This window comes from Larus michahellis, chromosome 6, assembly GCF_964199755.1.
Source record: "Larus michahellis chromosome 6, bLarMic1.1, whole genome shotgun sequence".
Taxonomy (NCBI): domain Eukaryota; kingdom Metazoa; phylum Chordata; class Aves; order Charadriiformes; family Laridae; genus Larus; species Larus michahellis.
Genome location: NC_133901.1, coordinates 65314566 through 65328613, shown reverse-complemented (window position 1 = coordinate 65328613; position 14048 = coordinate 65314566). Strand labels below are relative to the sequence as shown.

The 14048-nt window shown below is 39.3% G+C and overlaps 1 protein-coding gene across 1 annotated transcript in view; it reads left to right on the top strand.

Moving 5' to 3' along the window:
• The window catches only part of GFRA1 (GDNF family receptor alpha 1), a 141659-nt gene extending 131872 nt beyond the window's left edge, over positions 1-9787 (top strand). The window contains exons 8-9 of the mRNA XM_074592357.1: positions 6565-6621; positions 8715-9787. Of these exons, the coding sequence (XP_074448458.1) occupies positions 6565-6621; positions 8715-8876 (219 nt within the window). The 3' untranslated portion in view covers positions 8877-9787. The remainder of the gene's footprint in view (positions 1-6564; positions 6622-8714) is intronic.
• The last annotated feature ends 4261 nt before the right edge of the window (positions 9788-14048 follow it).

Sequence of the window (14048 nt, the reverse complement as noted above, 5' to 3'; positions counted from 1 at the left end):
GTTACTCCCAAACTCCCACCTTACCACCCCAATCAAATTTTCTCATAAATTTAAGATTGAAGAGGTTGGAGGGAGGAGGTTTTTCTCTACCTGTATTGGACTTTATTGGCTAATAGGCCTGTTTCTCAGATTTCTAAAGTCTTGTCTGCTGCTGAGTATGTTTCTAGCTACAGCTATCAAGAGACCCAGGTCTCTGCACTGGGCACCTGTTAGACCAGAGCTAGTTTGATCCATCATTAGCAGGTGGCCTGGGGAAGAAACACTGCTCCCAGCCCACCTAGCCCTGTCCAGCAGGACTGGGCCATGCTACCTCATTGGTGACCGAAGAGCTGGAAAGCTGGCTGTAGCAAAACAGGGACCTACATGTGTCCAAGCCCCTCTTCCCAGAGGATTCCTCATGCCTGCCCTGGGGTGAAGCCTTTTCTTTTCAACCCCCTTTCCTCCTGAAGGAATGCGTGGAAATGATCTCAGGGAACCCACCATCACTTTTTCCCTTTCCTGACCATAAAACAGACCTCCCTGCTTTGAGGTTGCCCTCTGTCCCTTGGTTCTGATCCTTAAGTACTCAAAACCAGCAAGAATCTATTAACGTTGAGGAATAAGGGGACTTTTAACATGCCATGAGCGTTGCTTTAAAAAAGCCAGAGCTTTGTGAAGGTAGATCTGTCTCTGTGCAGTGTTGCCCACTGAGCAGCTGTCTGCTGGTTTTGGATGGGGCCTGACCCATGATTTCTGAATGCTCGAACTGGCAAACCAGAGGGTGGCTGGACCCAAAGGCAGCCGGGGCATCCTGCAAGTGCTCAGGGCTGCCTGGGGTCTGCCGCCTGACGAGACCCCTGTAGGAGAACAGGGACAGACTGTGTGATTTTAGGACATGTACAAAGCTACGGGGGACAGGAGCTTAGTGCTGGGAGGTGATGGGATCTGAAGGGACTGGCTGATAAACTGTTTGTTGCACTGTATTGCAGCCTGTAAAACTCTGTGCGTGTTTCCCCTGTGTGTATTTGGGCGCAAGGGGATAATTGGTTTGCTTTATTTAATGTCTCCCAGCTGAAAAACTTGCGATTTGATCCTTACTGTGCTGGGTGTTATCTACATAGCTTTGGAGACTAGTGCCAGCAATGTCTTGGTAATGCTTGTTTTTAAAAGATACTTTCTTCACTGTACAGAGTGGGATGACAGCACTGTAGTGCTTTTATGCAGAATGACGACCGATAATTTCATGCCCCAAGCTTGTATCTTGAGGGCTGATTCAGCAGAGGAGAAAACCAAAGCAGCAGAAACAAAAGATCTAACTTCTTTGTTATAGGATTGTGCAAAGCTGATTGTTTTTATAGCTTAAATAGCTCTGCACCCTGGCAGTACAGTATGGGTTTCAAAATTACTCTGTGCTGAATTGGATCCTTATTTTAGTGGCCTGTGTCTCTGACCCCCACTTTACTTATCTTCCCTGTTGAAGGTAATTTATACTCCAGCGTGGCATAGTGCTACTGCGCTAATAAGAAAATACTATTGACAATTGTGATAGATGCACCTACCGCTTAGTGAGCGCAGAAGAGTTAAACTGATTGCATTTTTACAGTCTGTATATTTCTCCACTTATTGGTTGTGTCCTCCTGTTGGAAAAACAGGTTAGTTGCATAGTAAATCTCTCTAATCAACACAAGAGAAGAGCAAAAAGAGCAAGCGCCCTCATTTGTTACAGCTACTTCAGAAGCGTGGTCATTTGAAGGATGTATTCTGAGAGGTTTGTCCCTTTTCTTCAGAAAGGCTTGTTAATATGAGCATAACTAACCAGGCATCTCAGGAGAGGACAAAGGCACACTCATTAAAATTAGCTGAAAAAACAACCCACATAACAGATCTCTATGGTAATGATACTTCTGTTGCCTCTCACTGTAATGTCTAAGCAATATGTTTCATAAAGGCCCGAAGTGTGTAGCTAACAGCAAGGGACTGGTTTCTGAGTTTGGATGCTCACTCCATGCCTGTTTGCATTCAGGTCCAATGCATTTATTTCCCTTTACGTGCTTCTCCTTCCCTCCAAATTAAAGCTCACCTCCGTCTGGAACCATCCTCAGACGTTTTCCTTGCTGTGAGTAACATAGATATACATGCTGTACTGGATATATAAAAATACTGCTGGATGACAAGCCATAAATAACGTGTGTACTGACTCCTGGTGAGATACTACTGCAGTGTTTAATGCATTTATTAACCATGTAGCGCTGTGATTTGTAGAAGCTGGATGCATAATTGCAAGATAGCGTTTCTGGGAATATGTCCTGGGTTATAACGTCTGCAAAGGATGGAGGCAGAGGGATTTGGGGAAGGAAAGCAGAGAGTGATTAGGTTCGGGAGGATCTTGTGGTGGTTATTAGGTCAGGTCAAGACAAGAGAAGACTAGGTTAGGCGATGTCTGAGCAAGGACATATGATTGAACTCATCTGGGAGCCATTGCGATTAGAACAAAACGTGGAGGTCCACAGAGTCCTGTGTCTGGAGGAGAAATATCTCTATAAACAATATTCCTTTCTCTTTTCAGAAAACTGCTAGTTCCTCTGCTGGCCCTGATTCTCCTTCCTTTCTAGGAAAGAAATAAGTAATATTCTGTTTCTGATCATGAGATTTTTTTTTTCTTTTCTGGACATGCAGTTGGTTTCTCTACCAGCTCTTGACCAAGTCCAACACTTGAATTCACATATTAAAAGCTAAAGGCTGCAAAGACCAAAACAAGGCTTGCGTGACTAACGTACGGGGTACGAAAGAGCTCATCAGGAGGTGCATGAATGTGATTATCTCTAAATATCATCTGTTGCTTATGCTACCACAGTGATAAGGTTCTCTGTAAAAGCAGATGTTCATTTTTATGGACTATAAAAGCTAAAGTGAGTGCAAGGTTGTTGGCAGTATGGGGACAACTTCTTCAGAGTAGCCCACATTACTGAATTATAGTTCCCTGCGAAGCCAGGGCGAGTGTCAACCCGACTTCCCTAACTTTGTTTTACAGTCTTGTCACAGCTGACTGTTTAAGTCATTAGCAAATGCTATTTTACCTCAGTAGAAAAGATCTCATACCTCTTTCCGTATGTTTAGCCAGTTATTTTAAGCTGCTTTTCTTTCACTGTTATTTTAATTATTATTTTTATCAGCCCAGCCTTGCTTTTGTTTTGTTTAGTGACGAAATTTCCATAGATCTTTTTTTCACCAGATAAGAGCTTTATATTAAAAAAAAAAAAAAACACAACAGTTTGAATACAGACTTATTAGCCATTTGTGTGTGCTATTCTACTCCTGTCGAATTAGATATCCAGCACCTTTGAAGGTACCTTCCTGCCCATATGTTAGGCAGGTAGGAGACCTGAGGTGGGATTTGGCAGTGAATCTTTGGCATCTGGCATAATGAACTCTCATTTCCCAAATTTGTTGATGGCTTAGATAGTCCGTGTCAGAATTGTCTGCAGCTGTACGTGATGGGCACACTTTTCTATTGTTTAATCTTTTTGGATAATGGAAGATGCTGTAAGGTAAATATCCGATGGCTGAGGATATCCTTCATAATCCAAATACATGTCTCCCAGCCTGGGCGTATTTCCACCAAGGCTATCAGCGTAATCTCCAAGTCCTGATTTTTTACCTCTAATAAAGTGTAGCACAAATACAGCAGTTCTGCTACATGTAGAGTCCTTTCTACGCAAGAGAAGGGCAGGAAGAATTTCCCCCTTAGGTTGTAATTACAGGACATACGCTTTCTATAGCACTCTCTTCAACATGTAGAGTGGGGTTTTTTTTCCATTACTTGTGATTTAGTAATGCACCGTTGTATCACAGTAGTGCAGCCTATGCCAGCATTTCCATTATAACCCGTTTTTACAGGTTTATAACTCAACAGTAAAAACGTACTCTTCCAATTTGAAACTTGGCATATAATGTCTCATCTCATCCGCAAAATGATAGTTTATTCTTTCCCTCAGCCTTCTCCCCCTCCCCCAAAGAAAGAGGTTGCATTTTTGCTGTATTTTTAAATGGAAGATATTGTCTTTTCTGTTTTGATAAGAGAAAAGCCTGTCTATTTATTAAAATTACTTTTCATTTCTAAGAAAGGAGGACTTTATAATAGAGGATGCATGTGAATAAGTGTTGTTGATGTTAGAATGACTGCATTAAGTATATGCATACAGAGAAGTCTTACCTTCCAAATGAAAGCTAGGGAATATTGATCACAATGATTGAAAAGCGTTTTTTTTATGTTGATTTTGTTTCTAGCTGTTGGTTTTACCCTTAAAATAGTGTTCTCAAAGGTAAATATGTTTTATCTGCTGCACTCTGTTGTTTATGAGGCTGAATGAAGTAAAGAAAGATTTTACTGCATGTAGACAAAATAATGATATATTTCTCTTTTCTCTTTTGAGAAACACAGTACAGAAGGAACAAAAATCTTAACTTTGGTGTTGAGACCAACTAGCAAGAGCAGACTTGTAGTTAGCACAACGTTATGAATCCGGAGCAGGTGTAAGCAGCAAAGCACAACGTTTCCAATAGACAGATGCTTGCGTGAATTAGGAAATTCAGCACTGAATGATGAACTAAGAAATACGAGGCTTTTACGGTCCTTAGAGTTTACACCGTGAAGGTCCGAAGCTCTGAACCTGAGGCCTCCTATGACGCCTCACATTCCAATTCAATGTAGTATGGGTGTTTAGGATGTAAGAAAATCAGGATTGAAATCCAGTTTCTCCTTTTTTACCCGTCTCCTTGGAGCCATCCATTTAGGAGTTGAAATCTACCCATGTGCCATTAAAAGAAGTTTCCTAACCTCTGTGAATACCACCTGTACTCCAGACATGGCAGGAAGGCTTCACTGTGTTCCTTCTTGTTGCAGCAAATTTACTTCCAGGCATTTCTTTTTCCATTTCGATACTTAAATTTATGCTTACCATAACCACTTTAATGGTACTAATTACAAGAATGGGTATGTAAGAGAGAGATTTCGCGGAGGGTGTTTATTAATGAATCGAGCTATTATTTTGTCATATATTTGAAAACTATCAACATATATACAGTATGCATTCTTACTATAGTTAAGCTGTCTTTCTCTTAAATCCCAGCTGGTTTAGTTTTTCAGTTGTCTCTAACATATATATTTATAAACATAAAAGTATCATGAAAAGCAGAAAATGTGCTTCCTAATGAGAAGTTCAGCTCCTTCATTTGGATTCTAAAATCAGTAATTAGGTCGAAGACTATTTTGTATCCATGGGCAGCACCAGTGTCTCTCAGGTATAAAATAAAATATCTGTATGTGGAACGGAACTTTCGAGGGTATATAATCAGAATGCTCAGCACTTCCTCACATCAGCTTTAGTCCAGTCCATCTCTGCCAAAACCAGTGGGATTCTGTAGCCTAAAACGAATGCAACGCGACGAGGTTCAGATCCTCGGTTTTTTGCAGGAAATAACTTGCAAGACCAACAAAACTTCCAGGAAGTATCAAACTTCCTCAGTGCAGTCAGTAGTTTCAATGTGTAAATCCAAGTCTTCTGTTATAAGACGTGATTGTACGTTTGTATAGTTGTATTGTATAGTAGCTCCTATAAAAGGGTGCTGTTTGTATTTCTGGAATATACAATGAAAGAAATGATACTGAGAACCACTGAAGTACTTAAATCAACCACAGCACCATTTACTGAAGATATCTTCAGCACGGTGGGGATTGCTATTGCTATTACAGAAAAGCAGAAAACTCCCAGCACAGTCGTGTTCACCTGAGCAATGGAAATATTAAACACCTTATGACGCTAGACGGAGTGCATACAATTGCTTTCATTTTGGATGATGCTGCCACCAGAAATGCTTCTTACTTGAGTCAGTGTGAAGAGAACATGGTATTAGCAACAGATGATCATAAGACATGGCCAAAGATATAGCAGATTCATTTTTTAGGCTTGGATCATGTAAAATATTCCTGCATTTAATAATATTCCATATATAATAATCAGTGAACGCAATGTTAACAAACAGCTCAATTTGACTTACAGGTATATATGTTAAAAGACATGACTTTTCTAGAAGAGGCAGCCATGCAGTGTATTAAAATTATATTTGTATTTTCATAATAATACTTGGAGAAATTGCAAGAATCATTAAGGATAAAATACTCCTGTGTGGTATATTTTCCTAAAACTGAGATACATGATATGTCTTTTGTTACTATGCAGTGGTATTATGGTAATTATTAACTGTCATATTTCGCTGCTTCTCATGAACATCCAGCCCGATTTTTACGGGGCCACAGAACATAACACGTTCTCTGCAGCTGATGGCACTCATCATTGTAATTACTAAGTACCCTTAGCTGACTGTTTGAAATTTTGCTGTAAATAAAAATCAGAATGTGAATGTTATTGGAAAACATGCAGTTACATTTGGAGAGTTTATTTGCTAATCACGTGCAAATCACGGCCAAAATTATAGGAGTATGACAACCCATGTGAGTTTATCTAATTGTTTTGTGCTGCTCTATGTATAAATTTTACAGGGAATACATTTTGCATTTGTTCATAGGCACAGAAGAAGCGGAAATCCAATGAATCTGTAGACACAGAGCTCTGTCTTAATGAGGTAAGAGTGTGGATCCTGTATATTTCACAGCAGAGGTGGCTTCCCATAATATAAAAGGTTCAGTGTCTGTCGAGATTATAATGGGTGTAACTCACACTAAAGTCTTGATAGCGTTGTTATGTTTGGGTACCATAATGTATTAAAGAACGACCTTACTCAGGAATCTGGAGCTGGGCTCAAAGTGGCCTCTGCTGACTTTGTATTTTAATAGCTCTGTAGTGCACGTTTAGGCAGATCCAATGGTAATTACCATTGCACCTAGCAAGTATAACTGGTTAATAATCTGCAGGAACACAGGATGATATGGCTTTTAACAAATACACGGAAACATACTGGACATCATTCTGTGGCTAACAAAAATGACCAATTTAGGGCATGAAATGATGTTCACATCAGGACACGGGATGCTCGTACATCAGAAGACAGATTGCCAGCCCCCAGAGAGGTGAACCTCCCCGTGCTGTTGGAGTATCTGCTTGGCCTGACCTCCAAGGCCCCCTTTCAGACGTAAACATTACGTCAGTCTCCATGTCTGTCAGTCCATACCCTTTGTACTGAGTCTCTCAGGAAGCTTAATGATTAGTGAGGTGCGTACATTAATTTTTACAATGTGGAAGCACAGAGCCTAGACATCAGAGCATCATTAGCACTGGCATAAGCCACCAAAGGGATGTGACCACATCTTTCAGGTTCTCCTTTGCCAGTACAAATTTGCACAGTTTCTTCTAAACAATGACAGTTCTATAGCCCATTCCTAGCAGGAACCTAAAGCATTCCTGTAGGTTCTGTTAAGAATTTCCTCTAGATACTAGAATGAAGCCTACTAACAGGTGAGGGAAGAGTGCAGTAATGGTAACAGATCTGTCGACATCTTGTGCTGGCTCAAAGAACTTTCACAAGAAGGCCGCAATAACTGTAGCTTACCCTAAGAACTGCTGGTCTGTCTTGCCCCATACTCCGTCTGTGACAGTTGCCAAAAAGCAAATGCCCAGGGCTGAGTATAAGAAAGCATATCGTGATAATTCCACCAATGCCTCGATTCTAACAGTTTGCACCTCAAGGCCCTCCAGTTAGTGATAGCAAATAGAGGGGATAACATGGAGAGTTATCCACGAATGGCTCCCTGGCTCTGTAGACAGTTGTTCCCGTGGAAACTGATGCCCTCTACTCATTCTTTCTATCTGCTCTTTTGGGTACTTGTAGCTTGTACCTTGGCCCATTGCCTCCCCAGGATGGAGGGAGACTTGTCCCCTTTGTAGAAGCTGCATCTTTGGAGATTTTCAAATCTTGAGTGGACAGATCTGAGCAATTTTGCATGGAGTAGGTTGGACCTAATAACCTTAGAGGTCCCTCCTAGTCTAAATTGTTCTGCTTCTGTGATTACACCTGTTCGTTTGGGTTTTTGGTGGTTGTTTTTTTTTTTAAACCGAGGATGATAAGCATGGAGAAATATTCCTGTCGGACCTCCTTAAATAGCTTGCTATAATCTGCCAACCTGTACTTGCACATGTGTACTGCTTAATTATCCAGGCAAAAAAGACAAGGCATGTAAATAATGCAGCAATTCAGGGGAAAAGGCTTGAGAAAGAACATTTTTTTATAAGCTCGAAACGTCTGTCTTTTCTGATCCCGTGGATTAGATTTTGTCTGTTGTTACCCAGAAGTAACTGGGTATCAGAGAAAGTTGTTCTCTTGACTCTGCAGAAGTTGCAGTTTCACTGCAGGTCCTGCGTTTGCTTTTTTAAAATAAGCTGGCATGATAAACACAGATTGCCAAAAAAATTGCTGTGCTTAATGACAGTAGGTTTTACACATGGAACCACCACTAAAGTAGGGAATTTTTTAATACTTTCTTCTTTTAAAAAAAAAAAAAAAATTACCGTAATGGTGTTGTTATCCTTTAAATTAACTTTAAAATACTGTCATTTTAGCATCTGTTTTTATGCCTTTTGCATCTTTCGACCCATGACAGTGATATATAGGTAACAGTGGAGGGTGGGACCTGAAACAAAAGATGAATTTCATGCTGTAGATTTAAATATTTTGCAATGAAAATGTGTAACGGTGACCAAGGAAAGTATTGTGTCTTGCAGAATGCTATTGGGAAAGACAACGCAGCAGGAGTCTCCACCAGTCACATATCTTCAGAGAATTCTCTCGCTCCTCCTACAAGCTTCTATCTAAGCACATCGCTCACCCTGATGACACTTGCACTCTCACTCTGTTTGTTCCTAAGCTCGTCAGTCGTCTTGTAGCTGCATTAGAAAAGGACGTGTTTAAAAAAAAAAAAAAATCAAAAAAAAATAAAAATCTGTTTCCTGTCCTCTGTTGTTTATCTGGAATTCCAGGTCTGGGAGCTAAGCTGAGGCACTCCTGCTAGAACAGTTTCAGTCAGCTGGAATTTTTTTTCTCTCTCTAAAAAAGCTTCTTGTGATATTTAGAGGCTTTGTGAAATACTTGGTGCAGTGCTACATTCCAAACCCAAAAGGCTTTTGGGCATGCAGTGTTTTAAAGAGACAGTGTGTAAATTTGCCTGTAAAGCAACCTGGTTGGATTATTTTAATAATAATTATTTTAATTCTGGCTTTTACCTGAGAAGGAGGATGGCAGTTTTCTTAAGATCTTATTTATCTCATTGAATGGTTTTGGTTTTCAAATTGATTGAACTTCAGACTATCAAGGATGCCAGGCTTTTGTCTAATGGTGAATGTTCTCCCAGAGAGTGGACTTCATGAAACTTCTTCAGTTGATAAATTGCTACTGATGTTAAACTCTTTCAGTGTATTAGCATTTTCCTCTTTAAATGTTTACATACTGTAAGTGATTCTGCGTTCCCTGCTGAGAAGCCATTATAATTCGCATACAGGTATAATGTACGTCTTTCAGTTAAATTCCTATAGAGTGTGGCATAGAACTTTCTAACAGTATGTTTATCTTTTAATTATAATCATCTAGCCTTAACAAGGGTGAAGATTCTTTAAATTAACAAGAAGCAGCCATTGTGAAAGCTTGATAAAGATACATTTCTTTAAATTTGAGGATAAGCGGTAGAAACAAATTTTGCTACAGGGTTTCAGCTGTACAGTCTATGGTCTTCTGTGCTTCCATTGTGATAATATAGTCCAGTTATTATACTGTTTGTTTAATAAAAAATGACATACAATTTATTTGCTCTACCAAACCAGCATTATCTGTTCACACATAGCTCAAAAAATTACAGGAACGTCATGCCTTACTTCTCTTATCACCACATTGTAGAGGGAAAAGAGTTGGTAGGATATCCTTTAAACTGTGTCTTATTTCTTCGACTGCTAAAATCAACACAAAAGGATGGTTGATCCAATTACAAGGCTGTGTCACGCACACTCACCCATGCGACAGGCTTCTCTCACCCAGGTTGTTCCTACTGCAGACCTTGGCATTGCTGACATGATGAACTGTTTGCAAGACCAGTTCCCCACATTGTTTCAATGGTTTGCATGGCAGTATTGCCCATGTACATGATTTGATCACTCTGCTTTTCATTCAGTGACGTTGACAGCCTGTGCTGGCTCGTGATGATTTTCTGCGGTATTAGAAGGAATTCTTTAAAGCTTTAAATGTCGTCAAATAGGCAGCATTTCTCCTAAGGGCTGTCTTTATACCTTACTGTGATGGCTTGTTGACTGTTACAAGCAGTTATGTCTAAATGACCAACAGTAATCAGTTTTTGTTTCTATTGAAAGTAGAAGATAACTTTGCCAAGCAAGGAGTTCATCATGTTGAATTTACAGATTTACATTGTGACTTACACAATTATGCCCCGGCCTGCTCTGAAATGTCCACAACTATAAAGGACAAATTAGTGTTTTATAAACTGTAGTGAAGTTTGGGAGTGTGCAAAATACACGTCTTACTAAGAGATTATTAAACCTATTGACAATTTCATCTTCTGAGCATTTCTTAGCTAATAATAAACACTTTCATAAATTCTGAAATTCACTTATGTACGCTTGATTATGGTCACATAATACAGGTTTCAGAGCACTGCGTATGCGATAGAACTCTAGGATATTCTGTGCCACTGAACATAACAAATAAGACAATATTACTCTTTAATTCTGTGCTGATAAGAAACTGAAAATTACTTTCAAAGGCATCAGAGCTGCTTTTGGAGAAGAAATATATAGCACATCATTACCAGCAAAGCCCATGTGGTTCCTGTTGCTCTTCCTGTGGAAGCTAATCAAATTACTGAAAACTAGTGACAACATAAAAAAGATTACGAGATTCACGATTTAAAAAATAAATCAAATTCTTGTTTGTCAAAAGGAGTTGATAGTATAACCTATTGAAATGCTAATGAACATAGCATTATAATTCAAAACTCTGACATTATCCAATTAAAAATATTTTCAAAACAAATTCATAAACATTACAATTATTAAATCCATCTTTGATCCACAAAGCTTTCTTTAAAATATCATTTGTATTCAGCACATTAAACATTTTAAGCAGTATTGGGAATTTTAATAACCTCCCAGTATAGTACATACGTTTTGAAGATTTTTTAATATTTGGTTTGATTACAATATCTCTATTACATTTAATACCAATTATTAGAGCTTTGACACTGTGTGATCCAGAATAAAAGCTATTGATCACATACTGTAAACAACAACCTAATTAGGTTCTGATTACAAAAGAAATTGCTAGTTATCTGATTCAATGAGAGTTACCTTTGGAAATACAATTATGTCTGTAGTAGAGGAAGAAATAGTGTTTTATACAGCTAGCCACGTTACCACAAACAAAACAGAGCACTCAAGCTTTTTTTCCCCGTGTAAATTAAAAGCATGCTGAATTCTTAATTTAAAAAAAACACAAACGGCTTATTAAACAGGCAAGGGGGGAAAAAAACACCCTAAGACTCTGACACTTACTGAGGTTTCTACAGGCATCACCGTCCAAATATTGGAGGATTTTTAAAAGTTGGATGTGGTGTGGATGATGTCAATTTAGCATGGTGACCTCGTCAATGCAGTCATTTGCTACAGTACCGACGTATGCAAATTGTTTCATTTTTTTCCCCTCCCAGTCACTAAAATGCCATGTGTTGAGTGCTCAAGGAAGCAGCTTAGGCTGGGCCTGATATGTTCCTTTAATATGTTAATTTTATCAATATAACAATAATATAGGAACTGTCCAAATACAGGACGTACATACAGATGATCTTCTGTTTAAATTGTAAATTTAACCAATTCAGTTGTGTGTAAATTAAATCGTGGGCTACCACGAACATATACAAATCATCTTTTTCATTTAACATAATGGAACAGACATTGTCATTAGTATTGTTAGGAGTGTGTATACTCTGCCATGTTAAATAACCTCATTATTATGTTTATATTTCTTCTTAAAAGTAATACACACAAAGATAAAATTCAGACTGAGATGAAATGTACGGCTAAGGTTTTGCAGTATTTAACGTAGATATTAATTCCACAAGCTAGTCCAATGAAAGAGGCACTGAAGATGAACCGTTCGGATATTAGTAAAAATAATGGCAGTTGAGGCTTCCCCTTGCCCCGGCGCAGGGCAGCCAGTGCCAGCAGTGCCATCCACCGACGGCAGCGCTCCTCCCGAGTGTCCGCGCAGTAATTTGGTCAGTGAGGAGGAGCACAGCCCTCCTTTCGCTGACCCGGCTGCCTGACATCCCGACTCCTTCAAGAGAAGGGGGAGGGAGGTGCCGAGCAGTGAGCAGGCTCCGTCCGTCCGTCCGTCTTCACTGCCACACTGGCCACTTTCCATTGAACAGCTTCGTTCCCACTCTGGCATTAGGAAGAATTAGGAGGAACAGAAATTCTTAATCATTTCAAAGCATTGCATAGACAGACTCTGCCTGGAGACCTATTCCAAGCCTTGTTTTTAAATGAAGTTATGTCCCTCTAAGACCCAACCTTTTCGATATGAGGCTGTTCACGATTTAAGCGATGTTGCAGTTTGAATCAGTAGAGTGAAAACATGAAAGCGTACACCTTTGCTAAGCCTGTGCAATTAGGCTGGAGATGAAGAAAACGGAGAAGGAATCACCTTGAAATCACAATCTAATTTTCGTTTGTGATTGTTGGCTTAATCACGACGCTATTTCCACGGAGGAGGGCTGGCGAGAAACCAGTGAAGGCGAAGAGCAAAACTCGGAACAGCTCCCTGATGGGTCATAAATTTTGCGTATGTTCAAGTGACAGGAGTATCTCATGCTCAGCTTGAAATAGAAGAGCTGGATTCTGCTAGGAACAGCAGCTCCTCCAGAGCAAGCAGTGAAAGATGGAAGAATGAGCAGTTATTTGCGCAGCAATTACAACTTTCTTCTATAAAATGGAATTGTTTGTCGTCAGCACCAAGGTGGATCTACCTCACTGAAGAACACGTGTTCACTGACAGGACTTCTGCATTAAAACTCCTCTGGGCTAAAGAGGCCCCCAAGGTTGTTTTCTACCCATAAGGTTAGTCAGATTCTACCTGATGTCCCTGACATCAAATAGAAATATATTTGCTTCTGATGAACTTGGCAGAGGAATTAATCCAGTGACTTGTTAAATATTTCTCTTCTTTAAATATTTGCTTTTTCTTGCCAGCTCAGTTCTTTCTATGACATTTCAATTATTGGCTATTTCAGCTTCTCCTTTAACTTCGGAAGGTCATTTTCTCCATACTCTACAGTAAACCACTTTATAGATTTGCCTCAGTGTTGTTTTTGTTGGTTTTTTTTTTTGTGTGTTTTTTTTTTTTTTAATTACAGCCTTCGTTTCTGAGGGAAAAAAAAAAGTGATCAGGAATATATCTCTACTGAACAACCAACACCTTTACAAGAGGAGGAAATTGTGAGTTCCTGTTTTATCTGTTCAGCACTAGTTTGACTAGAACAAGCTAAAACACAATGTTGCTATTCCCCAGATGGAATTTAAAATTTAGTTTGGTACTGAATGAGGATTAAAAAGTTTTTAACTCTCGCAATCTTTTAGAAATATTTAAATAGTTCTGATGTATTTTCCAGTTGGATTTTCAGTCAAATAGATAAAGTCTCACTAAGTAGTAGGTTTTTTCCAAGAGTAAGAAGTTTCGTTGGGAAATTTTATGGGTCCATTTTTAAAGTAAAATCAGGGAAGATGGTGATTTCCCATTTTTAACTCAATATTGCCTTGACTTTCATACACCCTTTTTCCATGTTCTCTTCATCTGAGTATGTGTGCCTTCAGGGGACGGTTATGCGTAATAGTTACATATTAGATATGGTCACCTCGATAATTGGAAGCCCACTCCCGCAACTCCTAATTAGACGCTCCATCTCTTTTATCATTAATAAAAGCCAGAGCAACAAATTCAAGATGTAGCCTGAAGATTATCTGACGTTTCGAAGAGCACAGAGTCAAACAATTTCTCAGTAG